Source organism: Anomalospiza imberbis, chromosome 19, assembly GCF_031753505.1.
Source record: "Anomalospiza imberbis isolate Cuckoo-Finch-1a 21T00152 chromosome 19, ASM3175350v1, whole genome shotgun sequence".
Lineage (NCBI taxonomy): Eukaryota > Metazoa > Chordata > Aves > Passeriformes > Viduidae > Anomalospiza > Anomalospiza imberbis.
In genome coordinates this window covers 8,354,160-8,378,156 of record NC_089699.1, presented here as the reverse complement: position 1 = coordinate 8,378,156, position 23,997 = coordinate 8,354,160, and the positions used below count along the sequence as shown (strand labels likewise).

The following is a 23,997-nucleotide window of genomic DNA, read 5'->3' as shown; positions in this document are numbered from 1 at the left end:
TCTGGAGCAGGTGTACAAGTGTTTCAGGAATCTTTTTAGATTACCTCTGGGTTTGCTGTCTTTTTGTGCTCACTGCCTGCTGTGCAGTGGCAGTCTCTCTTTTCAGGCACTGTGTGGCTGTAGTAGATGTTGGCATTAAGTGCAGCTTTCCTCTTATTACTTCTGCAGCTCTTGATGAGTCCATTGGAACCAGCTCAGTGTCTAAGCAGACTTTGCTTTTCAGTTCAATTCCTTATTATTTTTGCTGCCTTTCATTCTGCGTGTTTTATTTATCTGTCTGCTTTCCCCATGTTGCAGAGGATTTATACATCTGTGGGTGCCTTGCTCTGCCCCGGACAGGCAGCAGTCAGACAAGAGAGAGAAGCCTGATTGTGCCTTGCTCGGTGCTGTTCTCAGACACTCCTGTTTGCAGCAATCTGTGGTGCAGCAGCATGGCTGGTGCCAGCTCCACTGCCATCTTCTCCTCTGGAAGTCTTTGAGACACTCCTATGTTTAGTTCCATGCTGATGTTACCTGGGCTGCTTCCAAGAGCAACACAGAACTGCTTCCTCTATTCTTAAAACTGACACAGAGAATGAAAACTGCAGCAGGATTATTTTTAGTTCTGTGAAAGTGCAGCTAAAGCAGCATTGCTGGACTCTGCCTGGACAGAATTTGCTGTTTCAGGTTGTCTCTGATAGGTGGGGAGAGTGTGTGTGGTAGATGGTATTTGAAAGAGAATTTATGTTCTATTCCTCAACACTATTACAGTTTTGGATTGGACCATCAATGCAAATGAGCCTGAAGTCCAAGATTAGTTTCCAGTAAATGTTCATCACGAAACCATGCAGTTAAAGAACAGGAAGAACAGATTAGAGCCAAGCTGCACTTGCAGAGCTGGGTGTATGCAAGCAGCTCCTGAGGAGCAGAACTGCTGCAGTTTGAGACCACGGTGGGTTTGACAGGGCTGGGATGGGCTATGAGAGCAGGAAGAGCTGCAGCTCCTGCCTGAGCTCTGGGCTGTGTCACACTGCTGGGGACAGGAGGGACAAACTTCCTGCCTGTTTGTGTTCAGTAGTTCTGTACTCTGGGCACAGTATGACACACGTGAACATTTCTATATGCAGGATATCCTGTGTGCTGTACATGCTCAGTGTGTTTGTATTAAAACATGAAATGCCCATGAGAACCTTTATTTAGCAGTTCCCTGCTGTAGCCCTCTCATGGACACCTGCCTGTTCTTCCCTGTTGATTTGCTGTCAATGATGTGGTGCCCACAGCACCTCACTGCAATCTGTGATTTGAAAGAAAGTGCTCATACTTCTGGCCCAGAAATGCAAGTGTTTACCCCACTTTGTTGTTACCAGCATCTTATGGCAGCGTTTTCCATATGGCACACTCCTGGGATGAGTCCTTTGGGGCTGCTGCCTCTTTGATGAGCGCTGAGGGAGCAGTGCTGTGAACTCTGTGCTTCCTGCAAGTCCAGATGTCTCCCTTGCAGTTCAGCACTTAAAACTCCAGTGTTTGCTCTTGTAAAAGGAGGAGTTGATGGCGGGGTCATGTCTGGTCCTGAACTGGTCTATGGCCTAGCATTTAAATCTGGGAGCTTCTGCATCAAAGTAGCCACAGAGGCAGGACTCACAAACAAAAACCTGTAGCAAGCAGTTGTGGAAATTGCACCACTTTTGTTTTGAATTGTGGATATTCTACTACTTAGTTTTTACTATTGTTAGCGAAATTCATCCTGTATCATCCTGTACCATAACTGTGTTCTGTTGTCTCTACAAGCTGATACCAGTTCAAGCCTGCATAACCTCTGTTTGTATTGTCTTCAGCCTCTACTGATTAGATCTTGTTTCACAGAAATGACTTGGTATTGTGCTTTGATAAAGTATTTATCAGCACAGTCAGGATGGGTTTGTTTACTTGATACTTATCTAAGTGCTCTAATTCCAGCCAGCAGTCTAAAGTTCACAGGAGGGAAGATGATTTCAGGAAAATGGAGAATCAGGCTGGTGATGATGAGTGCAGGGCATTCACAGTCACATGCTCTGTCAGCCACCAGGAAAAAGCCTAAAAGGAAAATAGGGAAGCACTAACCAGTTTATTTTTCTGGCACTTCAGGATGAGATGACCTCAAGTTTGGGCCTTACCACAAAGAAAGCCCTCACGATCCTGAGAGACCAATTGTCAGCTCTGCTGGAGGGGCATCAGAAGGAACGGAAAAAAGGGTCTTCATGGAAGGTGAGGCACCAAACAGCACAAGTTGGGCGCTTGGTCTTCCCTTCTCAAAGTAAAGATGAGGGCTAAACAGAAGCTGGCTGCATTCCCCCCCAGTGTCCAGGTGTAGAACTGCTGAAGTCCTTGGGAACAAAGCAAGGAATCTAAGGGTGAGTTTCTGCGAGCACTTCTCTCCTGGATGCCAGAGCTCTGTTGGAAGATGCCTCTTGCCCTGTGAAGGATCTCAGGACTTCAAGAGCCACTAAAGGCAGTGAGCTTAGAGGGTCCATCTCAGGTGGAGATAAAAGAGCGGTGAAGCTCAACAGTCTCCCCTTGTCCACCATGTTTGCTGGGATGTGTGTTGAATACAAAGTGCCAGTGTTTATGCACAGTGCTTGAAAGTGTTCCTTGGTTGGTCATTGACAATGGGACAGCCTTGCACAGATGTCTTTTCATTCTTCCAGTCAAGAGAAAAGCAGAGAGTGTTCACCCAGACTCACCAGCTGAATATCCATTGGTGCTGAAGGATTCACACAATGGATCTGGGATGCTCTGTGTCGTATTCAGGGGTTTTGCAAAGTTCTGTTCTCCCTGGAGCACCAGCTGCTGTCTTCACCCTTTCTCACTCTGCTTTTCCAAGCATCTGGCTCTGTATTCCATGAGTGCTGACTGTCTGCTGCTCTCCCTTTGCAGGAGGTGTGGAGGAGCAGTTTTCTGTACCATGGTAACCGCTGCTCCTGCTTCCACTGGCCTGGTGCATCTCTGATGCTGCTGGCAGTGCTGTTGCTGCTGTGCTGCTATGGGAGCCAGCCACAGGGGAGGTGAGCAAAACTTCCTGTGCTGCTTAACTGAAGCAAGGTGGTGGTTTTATGTCATCTTAGTACTGTCTGGGATTGACATAAGTATTGTCCCTCATTCTGTCTAGATAGCTAGATGTCAGCAAACTCACACTGGTAATTTCCTATCAATCCCTTTCACAGAACTTCAGCCAACTTAATTCTACTTCTAATAGACCTTAATTCTACTTCTAAAAGGAGAGACTGAGAGGTTTTTTTCCTACATCATTCCTAGATCTTTAAGACCCCTAAGGCATTATCATAGTTAGGAAGTATTTTGAAACTGGAGAAATTAGTGGCTCATGGGAGAAGTTAGTGTGCTATACATGCACTGACCATATTTGTAAAGTATTTTTTAAATTGATATGGGTCTTTTCAGACCTCTCTGGTGTCTTTATCCTAAAGAAGTGTGATCATGCATTTCTTTTTGAGCCATAAATCTGTGAGCTGTGGGAATAAACAACCAGGCAGTTGAGTGTTTATCTCTGTGGGTGTCTGGCAGTGTATTCTGCTTGTTTACTCAAACCTCATGTGCATTCTGCTTCCTCCTGTTTTGCTGTGTGAAGCCAAGGTGCTGAGATAGTCAATGCACTGGCACTCTTCCTCCTGCTCCTCTTGGATCTCCTCATGATTGGGCGTCAAGAGAGGCTGAAGTGCAGAGAGGTGGAGAGGAGGCTTCAGACCATCGTTGATAAGATAAACGGTGAGGTCTCCTTCATCTGTCCCATTTGCACTTGTGTTTTCCTCCCATTGAATCTTTCCCCAAACCTGATCACATGCATTCCTAATGAAGCTTGCTAACCTTCCTCCGTGTTGCACAGAAACAGGCTGTAGGAAGTGTGTTCTCCTCATGCCTGTCCTGTAAAATAGTTATTTTGAGCTGTCATGTGGCCATGTGCTTCCAAGCTGTGTGTTAGCAGGTGGGCGTCTGTTATGGCTCTGCTTTGGAGTAATTCAAATCCTCATATCCTTATAAAAATATCTGCCTTGCAGCAGATGAGGAGGGGAGAACACGTGGGGTTGTACCACAACACAGAGCAGAAGGAGATAAATTGCTGTGCATGAGCATTGTCTCAACGGGGGCTTTGGGACCTGAGGGAGCAGTTCATTTCAGTGGGGCAGTTTTAAGGACAGCCTTTAGCATTTCTGTTGTACAGGTTTTTAAATGACTGTTTAGTTGTTAATGCTGAGTGGAGAGAGAAGGGAAAAGCCATCAAGGAGGAAGAGAGAGATGATAAAAGATCATGGGAATGGGCTGAGCTTAGCATTAGGGGACTTACAACTGCTACAGGATGTAAATCCAGAATTGCTACCACTTCATTCTTTCGTACTTTGTGCTTTCAGATACACTTGGCAAAGAGGTGAAATGGCCAGACTCCATGTACCCTGACCTTCACATGCCTTATGCCCCATCCTGGTCCCTTCACTGGGCCTACAGGGATGGGCATCTTGTCAACCTGCCCGTGAGCCTCTTGGTAGAAGGAGATGTTGTGGCTTTGAGGCCAGGCCAGGAATCATTTGCTTCTCTGAGAGGGATTAAGGTAACTTGCTTGTCTAATTTCCCTGGCCTGTAACAATTTATTTCCCGGGTTTTTCTTGCTAATACTCTAATTCCCAGAGTACAAATTATTGGAGTGTTTGGTTTCTTCTGACCTTGAAAATAGCTTGAAATTCCAGTTCAGTCAAGGACAGTGCATAGTTAGCCACGCTACATCTTCTCCATGAACTCCCAAACCCACTGGACAGGAGACACTAATGTTATACAAAAGCACCGTATTTCCTCCTCTCTCAGGTCAAGGGGAAAATGTAATTTGCTGCTAAATATAAGTGGAGTATTATCCAGTAAGATAATATGACATACAAACCTTGTCCTTTATCCTGCTTTTTATGTGCAGAAATGAAGTTTGTCTGCTTTGACCTTCTCCTTACTATTGATTTATTATAAAAGAAGGCAATAAAAAATACCTGGTGTAGAAGTTAATTAACTACTCACTTACAAGATCTATACAAAAAATTTACAGCTTGAAGAAGGTTGGAAAAAGTTTAAAGCTTGAAATTTACCTCTGGTGGTTTAAATTTAACTTTCACTCCAAATGCCAATTCTCATTAAATAACCAGATGTGCTTGAACACAAGCCTTTGGACTCTCTGATCTTTCTTCTAGGATGATGAGCACATAGTTCTGGAGCCTGGAGATCTATTTCCACCCTTTTCACCCCCTCCCTCCCCAAGGGGAGAAGTGAAGAAGGGACCTCAGAATCCTCAGATCTATCGTCTCTTCCGTGTGTTGAAGACCCCAATAATTGATAATGTCAGGTGGGTTAAGTGCGGGACACAGTGCCTACCCAGCTGTCTGTGTCCTTGTTGCTGCCTTCCTGCTAAGCAGGTGAGGAGACCTGAGAAGTTTGCTTGGCAATACTGCAAATTTACCCTGGCAAGTGCCACACTCTTATTGTAGATGTTGGCTACTCTTTTGACAGCCCTCCCTCACAGCATAGGCTGAGCACAGTGTTCTAATTGGGTCTGCTAGAAGGTTTATGTCCAAGAAAAGTGAAGGGTTAGGGTCTTGGTTGCTGAAATTTCCAGCTGTTTTCTGTTTTTAGGTGGTGCCTGGAAATGGCTCTGTCACGGCCTGTGACAGCCCTGGATAATGAGAGGTTCACTGTACAGTCAGTGATGCTGAAATATGCTGTTCCTATCGTGCTGGTAGGTCTCATTCCAAGCCTTTGTCCTTGAGAATAGCCATGTTTTGTCAGTAGATCTGAAGAATTGTAGCCATCAACAGGAAGTTGTGGCCAGGCTCACTCATGCAGCTGACTCTGTGTGTACCTTCAGCAGTTCAGAGATGCTGAGCCACGTAACTATGAGAGTGGAGGGAGGAACTGCAGCAGCAGATCAAAAATATATTTTTCATACTTTCCCCGGGGCTGAGAATGTTACAAGGCACTGAAAACACCTTCCCTGCAAGTGCCAGTAGTTAGGTGACAGTGTCATCTCTGAATTGCAGGCTGGATTCTTGATCACCAATGCCGTGCGCTTCATTTTCCAAGCTCCTGGAATTGCTTCCTGGCAGTACACTCTTCTTCAGCTGCAGGTAAAGGAGAGCTCTGAGCTTCACCACACCTCCTCTCCAGAGCAGTGCTGAGATGGATTCCCTCTGTCAGTGACTTAATTCATCCTATGACAGCATCCTGTGCTTCCTGGATCTGGAAGCATGCTGGATCCAGGAGCATTCAGTGGAGGAGGACAGCAGAACTTTCCTTACAGACTTACCTTTAAATGTTTTGCTCTCTCATTTGCCATGTATGTGTTTATCTATATCTGTGTATGTGGTATCCTTTGCCTTTAAACTCATGAGTGTTTACGCCAAATTCAGCAGGAAAACAGCTGCAAGTTGGTGTGATTGATTCATGGTCTCCTTCATTAAACCCCCCTAAAGTGTGCACTGTTTGGCTCGGGTTCTGTCCCCTTCCTTCTTCTCCTGGCCTTTTATCCCTATCTTCTCAGTGTGGTGGAAAAGGTGTCATGTGAGAGGTTCTGACTTCTTGTTGTCTGTGCTTGTTGGTGATCACAGGTTGTTTTTTTCAGGTGAATGGTGTCTTACCCATCCTTCCGTTGCTCTTTCCTGTCCTGTGGATTCTTGCTACAGCCTTTGGAGAAGCCAGAGTGTTGGCCCAGATGAGCAAGGCCTCCTCCACCTCACTGGTAGGTTTCTCTCTACCTGAAACCATTGCAGAGACAAGGGCAGGAGATGAAAAGGCTCTGTGAAGTGAGAATTCAGCAGATGCGTCCACATAATTGTAAAACCTTGTTGGATCTTTGGTTGTCCCAGCTGTTGTCCCCTCTCCCTGGAGTACAATATTACTTCTTGAACAGATGCTTTAATTTTTTCAACCTCTCTAGGAACATCCCAAGGTGATAGGAAGCTCTGGTGATTCTGTAAAACTCTTCAAGGCATGTGTTTTCTGTCAGATAGAGTTTGTCAGAAGGGTGAACATGGAAATAAATGCCCTGGGGTGGTTGTAACTGGGCAATGTGTAGCCACTGAGAAGGAATGGGATATATCATATCCTCTGCAGTGCCCTGTGGGCTGAACAATCCTTTCCTGAGGCTCTGGGGCTCTGTTTGCAGGCGTGGCCTTTGAGTAGATCAGGGAGTAAGAGCAGTTTCTGGTGGTTGTGCTGGTTTGGGGAGTGGAGTTTGGTGGTCTGATGGGGTGTGGTCCTGAGTTGGATGTGCTGTTGCCTGTCCCTTCTTTTGTCCTGGTGGCAGTGCTGGTGAGGTGCACTGAGCTATGTTTGTCTTCTGTTCCAATTTCTCTTACTTGGACGGAGTTTCTCTCTCCTTCTTGTCCTTCCTTGGCCTCCGTGGCCCTGGGTCTGTGTTTTCTATTCTTTTCTCTCTAGGTGAACATGACTAAGCTGCCCGTGTCCTGGGAGGAAGGTCACATTACATCCCTTGGTAGCATTTTGCACCTTTAGAATCTCTTCTCAGTGTTTTCACCACTTTACCTTTCCTATCCGTTCTCAGCATCACTTGGTTTGTACTTTTGAACCCTCCCTCTTTCCCGTTACAATTTGCAGTTTGGCTGGGAAAAGCCAGAGCTCCTTGGCTTCCTTGCTTCATCATTCTCAACATTGCTATTTGCCCTGTCACTCATACTTGCACCTTCCTTTTTTTCCTTTCCTGTTTTCTCCTTTTTCTTGTCCAGACAACTCTGTCCAGCCAGCTCTTTCTGTGGCATCTCAGACATGATCCTCCATCCTTGCTGCTGCAGAACAGCTGCTGTGACATGCCTTGGTCAATTACCCCCTGACCAGGGCAGTCACTTGGCCTCCCTATTTCCCTCCTTCCTTCTCTCTTCTCTGTTCAAAATGTAGCAGGTAAGACCCTTCTCCTCTCTGATCACTTGGCCTGCTTGGTGGCAACTTGGCCACTTCTCCACCTTCTTCCCCTCCTATGATGTTCAAGCTGTTTGATTCCCAATTTTTCAAGGCCAGAGGTGACCTTTGTGACTGGTGGTGGAAAGGACACAAACCAGTGCCCCCCTAAACAAGCCCCAAGTTTCATTACTACAGTTGGACTGCAGCAACATTCCTTTTAGAAAGGAATTTGCTGTTGCTTTGAAAACATTTCTATTGCCTTTGATAGGTTGACTCAGTAATTTTTTACCTTCACTACTAAAAATGGACATTCTGTGTTACTGGGAATTTCTGCAGTATCTGATTTCCAGTCCTTGGAAAATTTACATCTTTTGTCTCCTAGATTTAAGAGCAAAGAGCATGTCAATCAAAATTCTGGTCTGTTGTAACTACTCACATTCCTTTTTACCATCTCTAGTTAAGTAAACAGTTCAAGCACCTTGAGGCACTATAAGCATATTTTCCAAACCTCTAATCTTTCTCTTGGCATTCCTCTTAGCTTTCTCCACTGTTTCAAGATCACTGTAGGGTTATGAATCTCAAACCCCATAAAATATTCCAGTAATAGCTTTTGATAAATTTCAGAATAATTTGGACTTTCTGCTCTGTGTTCCCTTGTTTGTACAACAAAGGATCCCATTAGATCTTTCAGCCACTGCTTTAAAAGGCCAGGCTTTGTTCAGCTGCAGTTACTGCTTTCTGAGAATCCTCATCCTGTAAATCCAGCCTCCATTTTTGCACCTAAATAGACAGCCTTAGTTCTGTGCCTGTTTTTGCATACTGCCCAAGCAATCCATGTTGTTCTGACAGTAGTCTGTCCTCTTCACATTGCACCCTGCACTAAACTTTGTATCCTTTACAGTCTCTATCAAGTAATATGTTGCTTTTAATTTCCTCTCAGGTTATTAACAAAATACCCAGAAGTGTCCCTGCTTGAGCTAGTTACACATTATTGCAAATAATTTATTTTTCTCTTCCATTTGGAGATAGTCTATTTCTAATATATCTAACGTGAGTCCTATTACTTTAGTATTTTCATTAGAAAACTAGTCAAGCATTTAGAATCAAGTCAAATTACCAAATGGTCTATGTCAAAAGCAGTACTTTTATCAGACAAATTTGTAATTTTGTCAAAACAGATATCACAATAGTTTGAGGAGATTTGCTGCTCATATAGTTGTGGTGTTTGGCACTGATTTTATTATTTCACTTCTTCTAGTTGAGTCTCATATTAGCTGCTTTTTTATTCTGTCTGAAATCAAAGTGTGTCTGGGGTCCTGTGGTAACTTGGATGGTTCTCCTTCCCTTTTTGGGCATTGGCACCACTTCCATTGAACTGGGACTTAATCCATAGTTCAAGCCTTGTGCAAAATCAGCAGTAACAGTCATTGTCCAGACCTGCTAATTTAAACATATTTACTTTCTGTAGCTGGTGTTGGAATGGAAAATATTTCATAGTTATCATATGGTATGATTGTATCACTGAATAAGGAATAGCAATATTTATTTAACACGTCTGCCTTGCCTACAAAGTCATTTACAATTTCACTGTCTTTAACAAGCAGTGGTCTGGTTTCAATTACCAACTGGTATACTTTTCGTTATTTTTTATGCTAATTCTTACTTCTATTTTCACTTTCACTCAAAACTAGTCTCTTATTTTTACTATGGGATTGTTGCTTTTTAAAATTGTAACAAAATATTCTTAAACAGTTCCTAATTATCCTTCATAGTTCTCAGTTTAAATGATTTCTGACATATTTCTCTTGGCTTTTATCGGCTTCATTAAACTGATCCTTTTTCAAGTGCCAGATATATGCATTATTATTTGGGCTATAGTTTCATATACATATAAATGTAATTGCCATGTTCACTTACGGTTATGAATAGACTTAAATTTAAACTTTTTCAAAATTACATCTAGTGTGGAATACCTTGTGCTGGATGCAAAATTTCTGAGTTAGTGAATTTCTCGGGGTAATTCCAAGAGTGCCGTGGTGGTGCTCTGCTATAATTTCTTTTCATTTCCTCTCCACATCCCATTCATATCACCTCATTCCTCTGTGTCCATTGTGTTCCAGGCACCTGCTTTTCCAACTGGTCTTCCTGTAACTGACCCATATAAGTTAAAATCAGATCATTCAATCCTGGCTCTTTCTAACTGAAAATAACCACCCAGAAAGCTCCTCCTCTGGGTCTAATTGCTATTATTTTCTCTGTAGACATTTAGGTAATGACTGTGTGTTCCTCTGTGATGTACAGCACCAAGCACTTTGCCTGTGCTTCACAAGTAGATAAAAACAGAGTCCATTAAAGATGTAATTGCTTTGATGAGTTATCGGTCTGCCTTGGTACAGTGATTCCCACAGAGCAGGACTCCTGCTTTCTCCTCCCTGAAGGCACATATCCTGTGGGAAGGATGTTCCTCATGGCACATTTCTGAGCACAATTATAGTAACTGGTCTCTTCTCTTGCTGCAGCTTGCTAAGTTTTCAGAGGACACTCTCAGCAGCTACACAGAGATGGTATCTTCTCAGGTACTATTATTATGAATTGTTTTCCTCCATCTTCACTGCAGAACTTCATGATATCCTTTCCCTTCCTCTCTGATCTCCTGCGTGTTGCTAGACCCTTTTTACTTGTATCAGTTGTCCATTGTCACTCATTTGTTGCTTTAATTTGCTGTGCATGCAGGTTGCATGTCTTTCCCCTCCACCTGCCCATGTAAATACTGCTGTGCTGACTAGAGTTTGAGGTGACCTCAAGACTCAGTCCAGTGGGGCTTTTCTGAATATTGCAAATGGTTTGAAATCAACATTTTCTGTCCTGGAGACAATACCTTTTTCAAGTCCTGTTGTAGAAGTAAAATAAACCGTAGAAGTAAAATAGTATGGTGTGTGTCTGAAAGAAGTATTTTGCTTGTACCAGAAAAACTTTGTTCAAGCCAAAACTAAAACCCAGAGGGAATGGTGGTCAGCACCCAGACCAACTGCAGAGGGACCGTGGGATGTTCAGGCTTTTTAAAAGGCTGATCCTGCTCCATAGGCTTCTTATCAGGCTTAAGCACATTACAGGTGCTTCCAAAGCTGGGGCAATTGAACATTCAGGAGCCCTTTTTCTAGGGAAGGAACTACTCTGGCCGCTCTATAAATTGCATTATCCAGCTTAAACAGGTGGGTAGAGGAAAGACTCTGTCTGTCTGGTGTTAACATTCCCCTTTCCCTAAGGAGGCAGATGGACTCCAGGAGTGATTAAAAATCCCTCGATGTGATAAGAATCAATTCCTGTCTCCTTGCTCCCAGTCACTCAGAGGAATGCACATGGGTGCACACACTTGTGTTTCCTTTGCTGAATATTTTGGTGCCTTTCTGTGCCAGTTCATCATTTAGCTGGGATGTTTTTCAGATATTAAATGGTAGTGATTTTAATTACTCCATTAATGATATTAATGGAGTGATTTTAGCTGACCTACCTTGTTGAGGAGATCTGTTTCTTTCCTTTTGTAACATTTTTGCTTAGAAGAAACTGGTTTAAATAAGAGCTTTTTTTTTTTTTTTTCCTTGGTGATAGCTCTGGATTGTTTTGCATTTGAGCTTACTGTTGTACTAACCATTAGGATCCAGGGAGCATGATTTGAGGAGCTTTGGGTGAAGTGCTCTGCAGTCACAGTATTCCAGAATAACAGCTAAAAGGCAGGAAAATAACACAGTAATTCAATCATGGTTTTTCTGGCTTTAGGATTGCCAGAGGAAAACACACAGCTCTGGTGCTTGGATTGATTGCTGCCATCCAGACTCCCTCTGAAACATGTCTGTGTAGAAAATGAAGGGTTCCAACTGGACATCTTAATTTTGCAAAATATCCCCTTCTTTCTGCTCCATTACAATTCTTTTGCAAAAATGGAGTAGTCAGGGCACTTTGGCTTTGTTTCTGATGCTGTCATTGCCTCAGTAAGTAACCTTGAACAAGTCACCTCACCACAGGGACCCCGTCCTTTACCTGATGTGCAGCATGGTGGTGGGAACTGAAGGGCCTCAAACTCCACAATCCAAGGGGCTGAGTTACTTCAGGATAAAAACACCAAGAGGTGACAACTGATTCACTCAAAATGAGCTCACTTCAGAATTCATTTCTGTGGTTTTGGGTAGACAAGAGGTAGTTTGAGTAAATTCTCAATTCAACAATCAGACTGACTGTTAGCAATCAGTGGAAAGGGGAATAAATGCTTTTCCCTGGAGAACACCAGCACTGTATCAGGTAACAGGTTCCCACAGAGACTGATGTCTATCTTACAGTGTATCCCTCTGTTGAAAATGAAAGCAGGTAATGTCATACTCCCGTTTTTCCTTCTCTCCCTTCATCTTGCACTGAACGAGTCTCTAACTGGCTGATGTCCTCTGCTTCCCTCCTCAGGAAATGATACGATGTATCTGGAGCCACTTCCTCTGTGTTTTAAAAGGCAAATCCCCAACTCTGAGCTTCACTTCCAGCTTGCTCCACAGTCTGGGATCTGTCACTGTGAGTATTGCTGGGTTGTCAGAAAGAGGAGCCCTGTGAGGATGCTTCATTTGCATCTTTCATGTTATCCTTCCCTGAGCACAGGCTGCAATCAGTTCACTGTGCTGGAATTAGAAACCCTTCAGGCACCTGTCTTTGTAGAAGAGTTTATAAATGTCTTGTCATGTCCAAGCACATTTACAGGCTAAAACAATGGTTTGAGATACTCTGTGACATCTGACAGGATGTCTGTATCTTCCAGCTCTGGTTCTGGTTAAATTATCCTCTTGATTCCTGTGCAAGAGCCAGCTGTTTTGGGTCCTGGTAAAGTACTAGGTGGTGAAATAGGTTGAATAGTTGCTCCCTTCTCTTGGTCTTGGTCTTCATGCCCAGTTTTGTAATATGCTGAAGTAAAATTGGTGTTAAACAACCCATGAATCTTATTAGAGCAAGAAATCATTGGATTTCTTGGAGTGTTATTAGGTGCAGTTTTGTAAGAGAGAAAGTTGGTAGAGACTTGTCTATCCTCCCATGTGTTTATTAAAGTCATGATATTTACAACTATGCATGAACACAGATGTTTTCACTAAGATTTTTGCTTTCTTGGGTGTGTTGTGGGATGTTCTAGGTGCTCTGCTGTGTAGACAAGCAGGGGATTCTTTCCTGGCCAAACCCCAGCCCAGAGACTGTTCTGTTCTTCAGTGGGAAGGTGGAACCACCTCATGACAGCCACGAAGACCTGACTGATGAGCTTTCCACACGGTCCTTTTGCCATCCTGAGATGGAAGATGAGGTGAGTGATCCTTAGTCCATAACGTAATGTGTTGGCTGCAATCATAGTTTGACTGACACGCAATGTGATATTATAGAGAGGCCTTGTAGAGAAGTCCTGTGTCATGATTCTTTGCTTAAAGATGAAGAAGCAAGCAAAGATCCTTTTCTACAGGAGTCCTGAAGCAGCAGGTGAATCAGCAGTGCCTTGTGTTCAACCGCTGAATCACCACCCTTTGCTCTCCTGGTCTCCCACAGCCCCATGAAAGAGATGCTTTGCTCTCTGGCCCCCTGGCAGACACAGTGCACATGGCCAATGAACAGGAGAGGAACAACTGGTCTGCTGATGCTCCAAAGGCTCCTGAAGCCTCTGCCCACCGAAAGCCAAACAGCAGAAGCAAACATCCCTCTGGATCTAACGTGAGCTTCAGCAAGGACACGGAGGGTGGAGAGGAGGAACATACTCAGGTAAGACTTACTGGAGGGGCACACAAGTAGGCTTTTGTGGAGCCATAACACCAACTTAAACCCATAGAGTCCCCAGTGTTGGGGAATTTAACTGGGAATTCCCTGCAGGATTCTAGGCTCAAGCTATATTCACTGTAACAAACTACAATTTCTCTGCCTGCTGGACCAGGTTGTTGGAGACAGTGAGGTGTTGGCTTGTGAGGCCGAAGACTTTGTGTGTGACTACCACCTGGAGATGCTCAGCCTGTCCCAAGACCAGCAGAACCCCTCCTGCATCCAGTTTGATGACTCCAACTGGCACATGCACCTGAATTCCCTCAAGCCTCTGGGCCTGAACGTGCTGCTCAACCTGTGCAACGCTGGCGTGACCGAGCGGCTGTGCCGCTTCTCCGACCACCTCTGCAACATCGCCCTGCAGGAGACTCACAATGCTGTGCTGCCTGTCCATGTGCCCTGGGGCCTCTGTGAGCTTGCCAGGCTGATAGGTGAGGAGGAACTGGATGAACAGACACGGAGAAATCAGAGCTGTCAATAGACACTCGATCCTTAGAGAGCATGAGAATATTTCCCCAATCCTGTTTGCTGAAGAGGTGGAAATACAGAGCTGACTCTGTTGTTGTTTGGTTGCCAAAAGCGTTTATTAAAGAGATGGCTTTTGGCAAGTTCTGACGTTGTCAGTGCTATCCAAGGAACAAATGTTATCAAGGATAGTGCCAGCCAACCCTGGCTAGGCTTCATATTCTCCTGGTGTGAGTCTGCCAGTCTCATCAGGAGACAAAGAATACCTGCTAATGAACAGATATCTAGCCTATCTTTACAGCAGGGCTTTACAGGGAGTATGGGGATAAATTATGTACCTCTGCTCGTTTTACAGGTGGGAAAATGGAGGCATAGGGGCAGTAAGAAGTTAGAGGTAACATTAGGATTAAAAACTGGAAACTTGAAATCACTTCCGTGCCTGTCCTGTGATGTCACAGTTACTCTCATCAGTAAACAAGAGCATGAACACTGTAATTACTAATCTTTGGATTACTGCACTTTGGAGTGTTTTTTATCCTAGATCTTGAGCCATATTTACATAGATGAATAGTGAGCACAGCTCACCTACCAATTGCTGGGGAGGTGTCAGAATGATCACAGGCAAAGTGGGTGGCACAGAATCAGAAGGGACTTTTCTTTTGCATTGATTAGAGTCTGATTTTCCTCCTCCCTGTGTTCATGTTTCAGGTTTTACACCAGGTGCTAAAGATCTTTTCAAGCAGGAGAACTATTTGGCTTTGTACCGCTTGCCAAGTGATGAGATGGTTAAGGAAACCATCCTGGGGAAGCTTTCATCCATCACCAAGAGGAGACCCCCCCTGAGCCACATGATTAATCTGTTTGTGAAGGACACCACTACCAGTAAGGCTGCCTCTTTCTCTGGCACCCACTTGGCACAGGGGGAGATTTCCTCAGAGAGCCCAGAAAATGTCAGGCTGGAAGAGCCTGGTGTCCCTGTGGGGTGATGCCCCTGCTCTGCCCATGGCCAGTGCAGATATGATGAACAAACCTCAGTGATCATCTGTGGTATTCTGAGGGGGGGAATTCTTCCCAGCCTTGACTCACTCCAGGATCACAAATAATTTTTAAAACATATTTTAGATAGCACATAGTAGACCTGTTTTCTGTCAACAAATGGCAGTACAGAGTATGGTATGGGTTTATTGAGTTTTTAATAGGCTTCATGATGGTAATGAAACTAATACTGCAAGGGGTTGAATATCACTCTGGGTTTTAGTTAATAATGCTCACCCTTCTGATCAATCATAAACCAATATCTTTGTGAGATGTCTAGTGTATTACATTACACACTCCTATATTGCATACTAATAAGAAATCACAAAACTCCCATGCAAACTCACAGTGACCAAGAATATAAACCTGAAGTCATGCAGACTTCTCCACTCTTTCTGCGCCTTCCTTCTCTCATGGGAATGGGCTAGGATGGAAAGGATGTACAGCTGGTTGAGGTCTTAAAGCACCTCAGAAAGATTTAACAGCTTGCCTGTCAGAGCTTTTAGTCTCTTTGTAATTCCTTAAATTGAGTGAACTTGGCTCTCTAGAGTTGACATATGTTCAATATTGAATCTGAAATATGATCATTTTGCTGGCCAGAGTTTTACCAGGTTAAATTGTCTTCTCTCACCCACTTCTTAAATTTTTGTCTGTATCTGGGGAGGAGCTTTTTCATTTGTTCTGATTGCTACTATTTTGCCTTTGTAAGTAGGAATTGTTTTGATGCTGAGATTTTTAGTGTAGAGAAAAAACCTTTAATGTTGCCTCATTTCAACTCCTTATCCTCAATTTTAAACCGTTTAGGTCAGAGCCTGGAGCTCAGACGAATAGGTGTGACCTGGATTATGCTGTCTAGAGTAAATTCTAAGAGGAATTCTGCCAGCTGGGTTTGATTAACCATTGGAACACCTCTCACACAATAGTCTTGTCCCTTGAAATTTCCTAAAATACTGCCATTTTAGAACCAGAAATACTGGATTGTGCAGATAACATTGGGTGAAGTCAAATGGCTCTGTTTATGCACAAGTCAGACCAGATGATCATAACTTACCTCTCTCCACACGTTATTTGTGAATAAATCTTGGAATCCACCCACTTCCATGACATGCTGCAGTCAAAGCAAGATACATAAATTCTACAGCTATAGCAGAAAGAGGAGGCAGCTTATCTGTATGTTCCCTTACTATTCTATTGAAATACGTGTCTCACCATCTGGCAGTGCTCATCCCAGATCCATAGTAACCACATGGAAATGAGGTGCTCACGATGTCTTCCGCTGAGGAAAACGGCTCGATACCATCTCTGTCTTCCTTTGCTGGAGCTGCACTGCTCCATTCCTTCTGATCTGTCTCATTGGCTCAGCTGGAGCAGTTTGGTTCTTCCCAATGAGTCCCAGCAGCATGAATGGCTGGTCATACCCCCTGCCCTCTTCATTTGTTTTTTCCCCTTTTGCCAGAGAAATCCTGGCCTGAGAGTTCATGATTTGGGAAGGGAAAAGGCTGAGCTCATTTTACTGGCAAGGACAGCTCAGCGAACTCCTTGCAGTTTATAGTGTCTGCAGTCACTGCCACTTTCCCCTCGGCAGGGCTGTGGTGTGGGATTCTGGTGGGAATTAATGGGAAATGGATTGCAGTTGCAGACAGGCATGAACCTGGGTACATCTGTCCATGTGGTCATTGCAAGAGCTTGCTCTGTGTCCAGGACATAGGTTTTGCATGGATAAACATCTCTTGTTCCCTCTTTCTGAGCAAGGACTATCTGACCTTAGGAGCAAGGTAGGAAGGATTAGGTGTTTATACAATAAAATGAACCAGAGCTCTGCACAAGTGCTCCTTTGTGTCCCTGAGACAGGCTCCTTCTTTCACACACAGCTCTTATTCGTCTTGGAGGTTTGTTATGCTGATAAACTTGGCTTGTGATGACTATTTATAGCAAAAGCAGAGAGCTGCTATGTTTTGGAAAATCCTCTGGTGTTCCTGAATGTCACTGGCTGGTTTGTGTTGAGGGGATATTATTGGCTCTGGGTTTCACCAGACAGTGTGAGCATTAGCAGTCAGCAACAATGCCTGCAAGAAGCCTTTGGGCTCATTTTTCTTGGCAGTGGGGTTTTTTTTCTTTTGATGGATTTTTTTTTTTTTTTTAATTAGCTCAGCTTTGAAGCTGTTGGGGGCAAAGTCACAGAGCAGCTGGAGGAGGGAAGGGAGACTCTACGTGTAGGAAATGTTAATGGGTTGATAAAAATGAGAGGGAGAAGGAGGTGTGCAGGGAGAGAGCCCCACGTCCCTGAACTTGTGTCCTGTGCCTGGGACCTGCATCAGGGATGTCACACACCTCTGAGAAAAACTTTTTGACTCCTCTTACTACAAGAGGGAATAAGAGATTTTGAGTCTGTATTGAAAACTAAAATAGGGGGAGAAAGAAAACCAGGACGAGCTGTGGTGTCCGTCGATTTTCAGTTCTTCCCTAAAGACAACATTTTTAGAGTCTCTTATATTGAACTTTTGGCCCATCCTGATTTAACACATTTTCAGGGTGGAAATGTGAAACAGGCTGTTATCTGGCAGGTCACACTGTCAAATTATCTTCTGCTGCTTGAATGAAAAGTGTTCTAGAATAGCTCTTACCCTTTAGTTCCACGTCTGGCCTAAAAATGAATGTACTTTGCAGCGTAGGCAGACTTTGATCCCCATAGGCTCATCACTGCTGCTTGTACTTTCATGACAAGAGGCACAATGGAATTTCTCTTCTTCTGCTCTGTGGGATGCAGGAGCAAGATATTATCCCACTTTATAGGAGCAGGATTGATACACAGGGTAAGGGGAGAATAGGAGGGACTACATGGCTCATGTTTTATCACAGCCTTGTTTGAACCCACAATTAGACAAAGTTGCAGATGCATCATCAATCCTGAAAAATTTCTTGATGGAGACTGAAGACTTTGAGCAGAGGAAAAGGGGATATCTGGAATGCATCAAAGCATTTTGTGGGAACACTCAAGTTTTAACAAATAAGGGAGGAGTTGGTGTGATAGGCTCTTCCTGGGAGCTGTATATGTGATGCTGACTCATTGTTCTCCTACACTTCAGGCACTGAGCAGATGTTTTCTCATGGGACAGCTGACATCATCCTTGAGGCCTGCACTGACTTTTGGGATGGTACCGATATCTACCCCCTCTCTGGCTCTGACAGGTGGGCAGCTTTCCCATTGGGGGCATTCAGGAGCTTCAGATAAAATGCGGAGGGAACCTGGTCACTCTGTTAAAATTCTTTTTGTGATGCTTGTTAAGCTTTTTAAGGGCTTCAAGTTGGTTATGAACATGAGCCATCTCTGCTTGTAATTAATTGTTATCATAGCGTGTAAGAGATTAGATAGCAACAAGCATTCAGTTGGATTGGAAGAGCAAGCCACTTCTTACTGTATCTGTTGGGATATTGTCCTCTTGTAAGTTGATTCTGACTGTACTGTGCAGTAGGACTGAATTATAATCAGGTCATGCTGGTGGCAGAGAATTTTTTGTTGCTTTTCAAGAAAAGTGTGTTGTCTTACATGAAATGCAAAATGATCAATTGTGCCTGAACCAGTCCACACAATGCATCACGCTCTTGGAGTCCTGCTGCAGTATCTGACAGTGTGTGCTGCATTTTCATCTACAGGCTGAATTGCTGTTCCTGTTAGCACAGCAGACCAGTAACGTTTAGTTTCACTGCCTTTTCACACCAATCTTCTAAATCTGCTTATCCTCAAGTGTGAAAAAAACTGCCACTTATCCTTTTTGGAATATTGATCATGTTACAAGCAAATTAAAAATCTGATGTATAGTCTAATTTGTTACCTTTGTGAATTCAGCTTAGAGAAGAAACTTTACCTTATTTCAGTGACTGAATATTGACTAAATACAGCTCCTGGGACCCAGACTCTGAAAGGGGATAGGAGAAAAGTCTGCTCCTGCAACTATCTCTGCCATCGATCCTGTTGTCAGAGTTGTCAGTTCCCTATTTGGTGCTTATTTCCCTACAGATAAATTATGTCTAATGAATTAAGCTTCTGCTGTCATGCAATGAACTTTCTTGGAGTCATCTGGCAGCCATAGAGAGCATATTATATTAATAAGTGTATTTGAAGAGCTCTGTGTTCATACCCATCAATCTGATGAGCAAACAGAAACATTCACCACTGCTCCTGTTGGAATATGTGTTCTTGCTGCCCTGCAGTGCCAGCAGCTTGGAGAATGCAGTAGGGAAAGGCTTCTTCAGACTTTCTAACCACTCTTTATGGAAGACATTTTTCCAAATACATGTAACTATAGCATTTCTGTATTGTCAGAAATGTGGCACATTTTTGCTAACTTTGCCTGCTTTTTCCCTCTTCCACATAGGAAGAAGGTGCTGGATTTCTACCAGCGAGCCTGCCTGTCAGGATACTGCTCTGCCTTTGCATACAAGCCAATGCACTGTGCCTTGTCCTCCCAGCTCAATGGCAAGTGCATCGAGCTGGTGCAGGTGCCGGGGCAGAGCGCGATCTTCACGTGCTGCGACCTCCCCGGGACCACTCCCATCAAACAGAGCAGCCGCAGGAATAGCTGGAGCTCAGATGGTATGTGTGTCTGCAGTCCTGGCTGCAGCCAGGTCTGCTGCTGGCCCAGGGGCTGCATCTGATCAGTCTAGAGCTGGAAGAGCATTGTTATTTGGAGTAGTCGATGGAAATTTGGAAGGAAGAGTTTCTGAAGTAGGTGTGTTTTCGGAGGAAGTAATGATGTGGCAGCTGGTAGGGGTATTTCTAGTTAAGTTATTGAAGCTTACAGAGAAATTCTTCTCCTTGTGGGAAGTCTGTTTCTAAAGTAGGCTACAGAGAGTCAAGACTTCTGGGTATTTCAGTACTTGTTTTGCTATTTGTCTGATTTTATGGAAATCATATGTGATGGGCTTTTCAAAGGATTGAAATGTATAGTGCTATGCAACTATTATTCCTTGATAGATTTTGTTGCTGTACTGAAGGAACTGATTCCCACTAGATGAACGTGACATGTACACGTCCTTCAGAACAGCAATGGAAACTGAGAAGGAATCACATACCATTACATAAATCCAGGAGGCTGTTTTGGAAAACCTCCTTCTCTTTTTGAAAAAGTCATAACTTCTTTCTGCCTTGGTCTCCCATTCTGTAAAATGTGACTAGTGGGGTTTCCAACAGCTAGGAACAGTTGTGACTGTTTTCAAAACACTTTTGAGTCCCACCTGTGGCAAGCCTTGCAACTGTATGAAGTGTTTTATTATTTTGTTCTTCATGCTGCATCCAGCTCCCATTCATCACAGACTGATGCGGCGATGGTGATGGAACCCTGTCAAAGAGCCTTTGCAGGCTTTTTGGAAGTGTTTGCAGGGAACATGATTCAGTTCCTTTGCATCAGCCCCTCGTGCTCTGATGCCACTGTGCCTCAGCTAGACTTACCATGTTGTTTAGGCACAGTAGGATGTGTTTTAAATGCACACGTGAACATTATGAAGCACACATCCTTGACCTTTCTACCCAAATTCCTTGTGACTGATCCCTGCCTTCTGTTTTATCTTTTTCCTTTTCACGCTTGCTGTTTCCCACTTGTGTTCTTGGTCTCCTATGTGGGGATGTCCTGAAACCACTTCTGTGACTGGATATGCTGGGACAAATGGATGTCTCTTCATCTTTCCTCCTGTGATTGTGTTCCTGCACATTTCTGTGTCTGGATACCGTGTCCTTGAGTGTCACCTTGGTGGCCTCCCCACCACGTGTCCTTTGTGTGATGCACACGTGGCCCCTCATATCTCAATGGGATTGCGTGTTGTTTGCATGCCTGAAGAAGGGATTGGGGAAGTGATGGAGAAGGAAGACTGTATCCAGGCTCTGAGTGGACAGATCTTCATGGGAATGGTCTCATCTCAGTATCAGGCCCGCCTTGACATTGTCCGCCTCATTGATGGATTGGTCAATGCCTGCATTCGTTTTGTCTACTTCTCCCTGGAGGATGAGCTCAAAAGCAAGGTAAGCTGTCTTTGCTGACCCCCCCTGACCTTGCATGGCCCCTGGTTGTCTGACTGGAGAGTTTAGCTTCAGTGCAATCTAAGGTTAATCTGATTCAGCCCACCAATGAGTCCAGAAGGTACCTGTGCTCCAGTATGGCATCAGTCTGCACTGCTGTGGCCTGGGCAGCCACTCTAAAACCCTTTGTCTGCTCACCCACAGGTGTTTGCTGAGAAAATGGGCCTGGAGACTGGCTGGAATTGCCACATATCCTTAACACCCAATGGTGATGTGCCTGGCTCAGAGATCCCCCCGTCCAGCCCCAGCCATGCTGGCTCCCTGCACGATGACCTCCATCAGGGTGAGAACTGTGCCTTGGCCACTCTGAATGCCATGTGTTTACTGGGTGGTTCTTTTAAACCCATTCATAGGTTCCTGTGTCCAAACCAGACACTTGATCTGTCAGAGCTTTGAGCACAAAACTCAGGATGGGCCTGAGGTGCATGTGTGTAAGTGACATCACTTTACATTTATAGCCTTTCTAGCCAGCCAGTACCAAGTTTTTGGAAACAGACATCCTTCTGTGCACCAACTACCATGAGTTTATGTGCTCATGAGTGCTTCTGGTTCTTGCTGGGGCCCTGTCAAGCCACAGAAGGTCCCTTGCCTGTGCATTACTCTTTATTTTCTTACTTCAGCTGGGATTTCTTTATTCTCTTCCCCTAGAAGGACAGCAGAACAGATAAAGTATCATGTCTCAAAAGATCAGAGCCTAGGCTCACTTATCTACCTCTGAACAGATTAGTCATCTAAAAATACTGTATTTTATATGACTGAGTGGGAGATCTGAGTGTTGCTAACCCAGAAAATCGGGCTTCACGTTTCCAGGCTTCTGCAGTGCCACGTGCATGTCCCACGTGGGTGGCACAGGGGTGGCAGAGGCAGGTTTGTGATTGTTGTTTATGCTGCTTCTCTCTGCTCCAGTTTCCCGAGATGATGTGGAGGGGCTTCTGCTGATGGAAGAGGAGGGGCACTCGGATCTCATCAGCTTCCAGCCAACAGACAGCGATATCCCCAGCTTCCTGGAGGACTGTAACAGGGTGAGGGCCTCTCTCCCTGTACACCTCCTACTGTTGTCATGGGCAGGAGTGTCACCTCAGTACTCCCAGAGGAAATTCCTCTTCCAAGGAGATCGGTTTCCATTGGGACCCCTGATTTCTCTCACCCTCTTCGAGCTTGGTATCTAGAGTCTGGGAAATTTGGGATTCTCTCAGTTAGTTACAAAGAGCTGAACAGCTCTTTGCTTTGGAGTTTAGGAGTGGAGGTTACCAAACATGGGGTCACCTTGAGAGCTGCATCTCAGTTCCTCTGGGTCTCATGGGCTGGGCAGGGAGTGGGAACATCCCCACTTTCCATGCAGACAGAAGAAACACTCTCTCCTCCAGCTATGAGCCACAGTCTGGTGCCCAGTGGTCAGAGTGTGAGACAAGCCCTTCCTGCTTCAGAAAGACCTCACACACCTTCAGCAGAGATTACAGGAATATCAGAGATGGAGATCAAAAAAATCTTTTAGGCCTGATTTTAGAAGGCAAGAACCCTTCTTGCCTTGCTGCAGGTTGATGTGGCTGCAATTGAAATAGATCCAGTTGCTAGAAGACAGCAGATGTGTCTGACTAGATTCTCCCCACAGGCAAAAAGTCTTTAGAAATCCTTGAGCACAGGTTTGTTACACTGACCTTACAAACCCTGAGGGCAAGCACAGGCAGCTTGGCAGGTCAGTGTAGAACTTTATCAGAAAACTCTTGGCAGTGGCTTGGGAAAGCCAGTTCTGTCTGCTGGAACATTAATTTGTATCTGATCCTGAAGTTGCATAATTCTAGGAGTCATCATTCTCATTTCAGCAGTTCCTCTGAAATGCCTCTCTCACACTCCTTGCTTAATCTGTCCTTTTTCAGGCCAAACTCCCCCGGGGGATCCACCAGGTGAGACCTCACCTCCAGAACATTGACAACGTGCCTTTGCTGGTGCCCCTGTTCACAGACTGCACCCCAGAGAGTAAGTGGCCTTTCCTACTCCTGTCCATGAATTCCTTCCCCAGCTCCTTGCTCTGGCTCATCCAAGTGTGGACATGGGTGAAGGGAAGGGGATACCTTCCAGTAATTTAGAAGGACATACTGATATTAATTACCCTCTGTTGCTACCTGTGGGGAGCCAGGTGTTAGCTGAATTTTAGTGCAGCTGTTGTCCAGCTGCTGAATTGGGCTGAGAACCACTCCTTTGAATTTGCATTCATAAAAGTCACAAAAGCAAACATCCAAAATGCTACTGCCTTTCATTAAATAAGTGTTATCAGTGTACCAGCAGACTTTGATCTCTGCTCACAACTCTTCTATAACTCAGAAATCACTTCCCAGAAGAATTTTTCTCTGGCAGTTGCTGTTAACACCTTCTGCTGCTTTGCAGTTTTTGATTGCAGGAAACAGAAAGGACAACATTTCTCTCTCTGAGGTATTACTTAAAGAAAGGGGCTGAGTGCTCAACTGGCAAATAACTGCCAAATCTCCAGTAAGTGTGGAGCGTCATTATGATTTGCCATTTTAGTACCTCTGGTCACAGTTTCCAGCATGTCAATCACAGTCCAGTCTGCCTTCACACTTAGTGCCCAAATTTCTTCTCTCTGACAGAAGTGACAGTTCCCCACTTGATCCAACCCCTCACTGTGCTGCACCAGGTCTTTGTGCACCAGGCATTTAGTG

The 23,997-nt window shown here is 44.5% G+C and overlaps 1 protein-coding gene across 3 annotated transcripts in view; it reads left to right on the top strand.

Annotated features, from left to right (window-relative positions):
- TMEM94 (transmembrane protein 94) overlaps positions 1 to 23,997 on the top strand; it is a 50,440-nt gene that overhangs the window by 17,288 nt on the left and 9,155 nt on the right. For 2 of the 3 annotated variants that reach the window (XM_068209515.1, XM_068209517.1), the window contains 20 exons: positions 2,104 to 2,223; positions 2,893 to 3,020; positions 3,602 to 3,738; positions 4,380 to 4,576; positions 5,199 to 5,350; positions 5,638 to 5,740; positions 6,042 to 6,128; positions 6,623 to 6,739; positions 10,437 to 10,493; positions 12,370 to 12,474; positions 13,082 to 13,246; positions 13,483 to 13,692; positions 13,862 to 14,177; positions 14,920 to 15,093; positions 18,333 to 18,435; positions 19,623 to 19,840; positions 21,081 to 21,262; positions 21,464 to 21,602; positions 22,226 to 22,341; positions 23,197 to 23,296. In XM_068209515.1, the coding sequence (XP_068065616.1) occupies positions 2,104 to 2,223; positions 2,893 to 3,020; positions 3,602 to 3,738; positions 4,380 to 4,576; positions 5,199 to 5,350; positions 5,638 to 5,740; positions 6,042 to 6,128; positions 6,623 to 6,739; positions 10,437 to 10,493; positions 12,370 to 12,474; positions 13,082 to 13,246; positions 13,483 to 13,692; positions 13,862 to 14,177; positions 14,920 to 15,093; positions 18,333 to 18,435; positions 19,623 to 19,840; positions 21,081 to 21,262; positions 21,464 to 21,602; positions 22,226 to 22,341; positions 23,197 to 23,296 (2,926 nt within the window). The remainder of the gene's footprint in view (positions 1 to 2,103; positions 2,224 to 2,892; positions 3,021 to 3,601; positions 3,739 to 4,379; positions 4,577 to 5,198; positions 5,351 to 5,637; positions 5,741 to 6,041; positions 6,129 to 6,622; positions 6,740 to 10,436; positions 10,494 to 12,369; positions 12,475 to 13,081; positions 13,247 to 13,482; positions 13,693 to 13,861; positions 14,178 to 14,919; positions 15,094 to 18,332; positions 18,436 to 19,622; positions 19,841 to 21,080; positions 21,263 to 21,463; positions 21,603 to 22,225; positions 22,342 to 23,196; positions 23,297 to 23,997) is intronic. The other variant, XM_068209516.1, reaches the window with a different exon arrangement.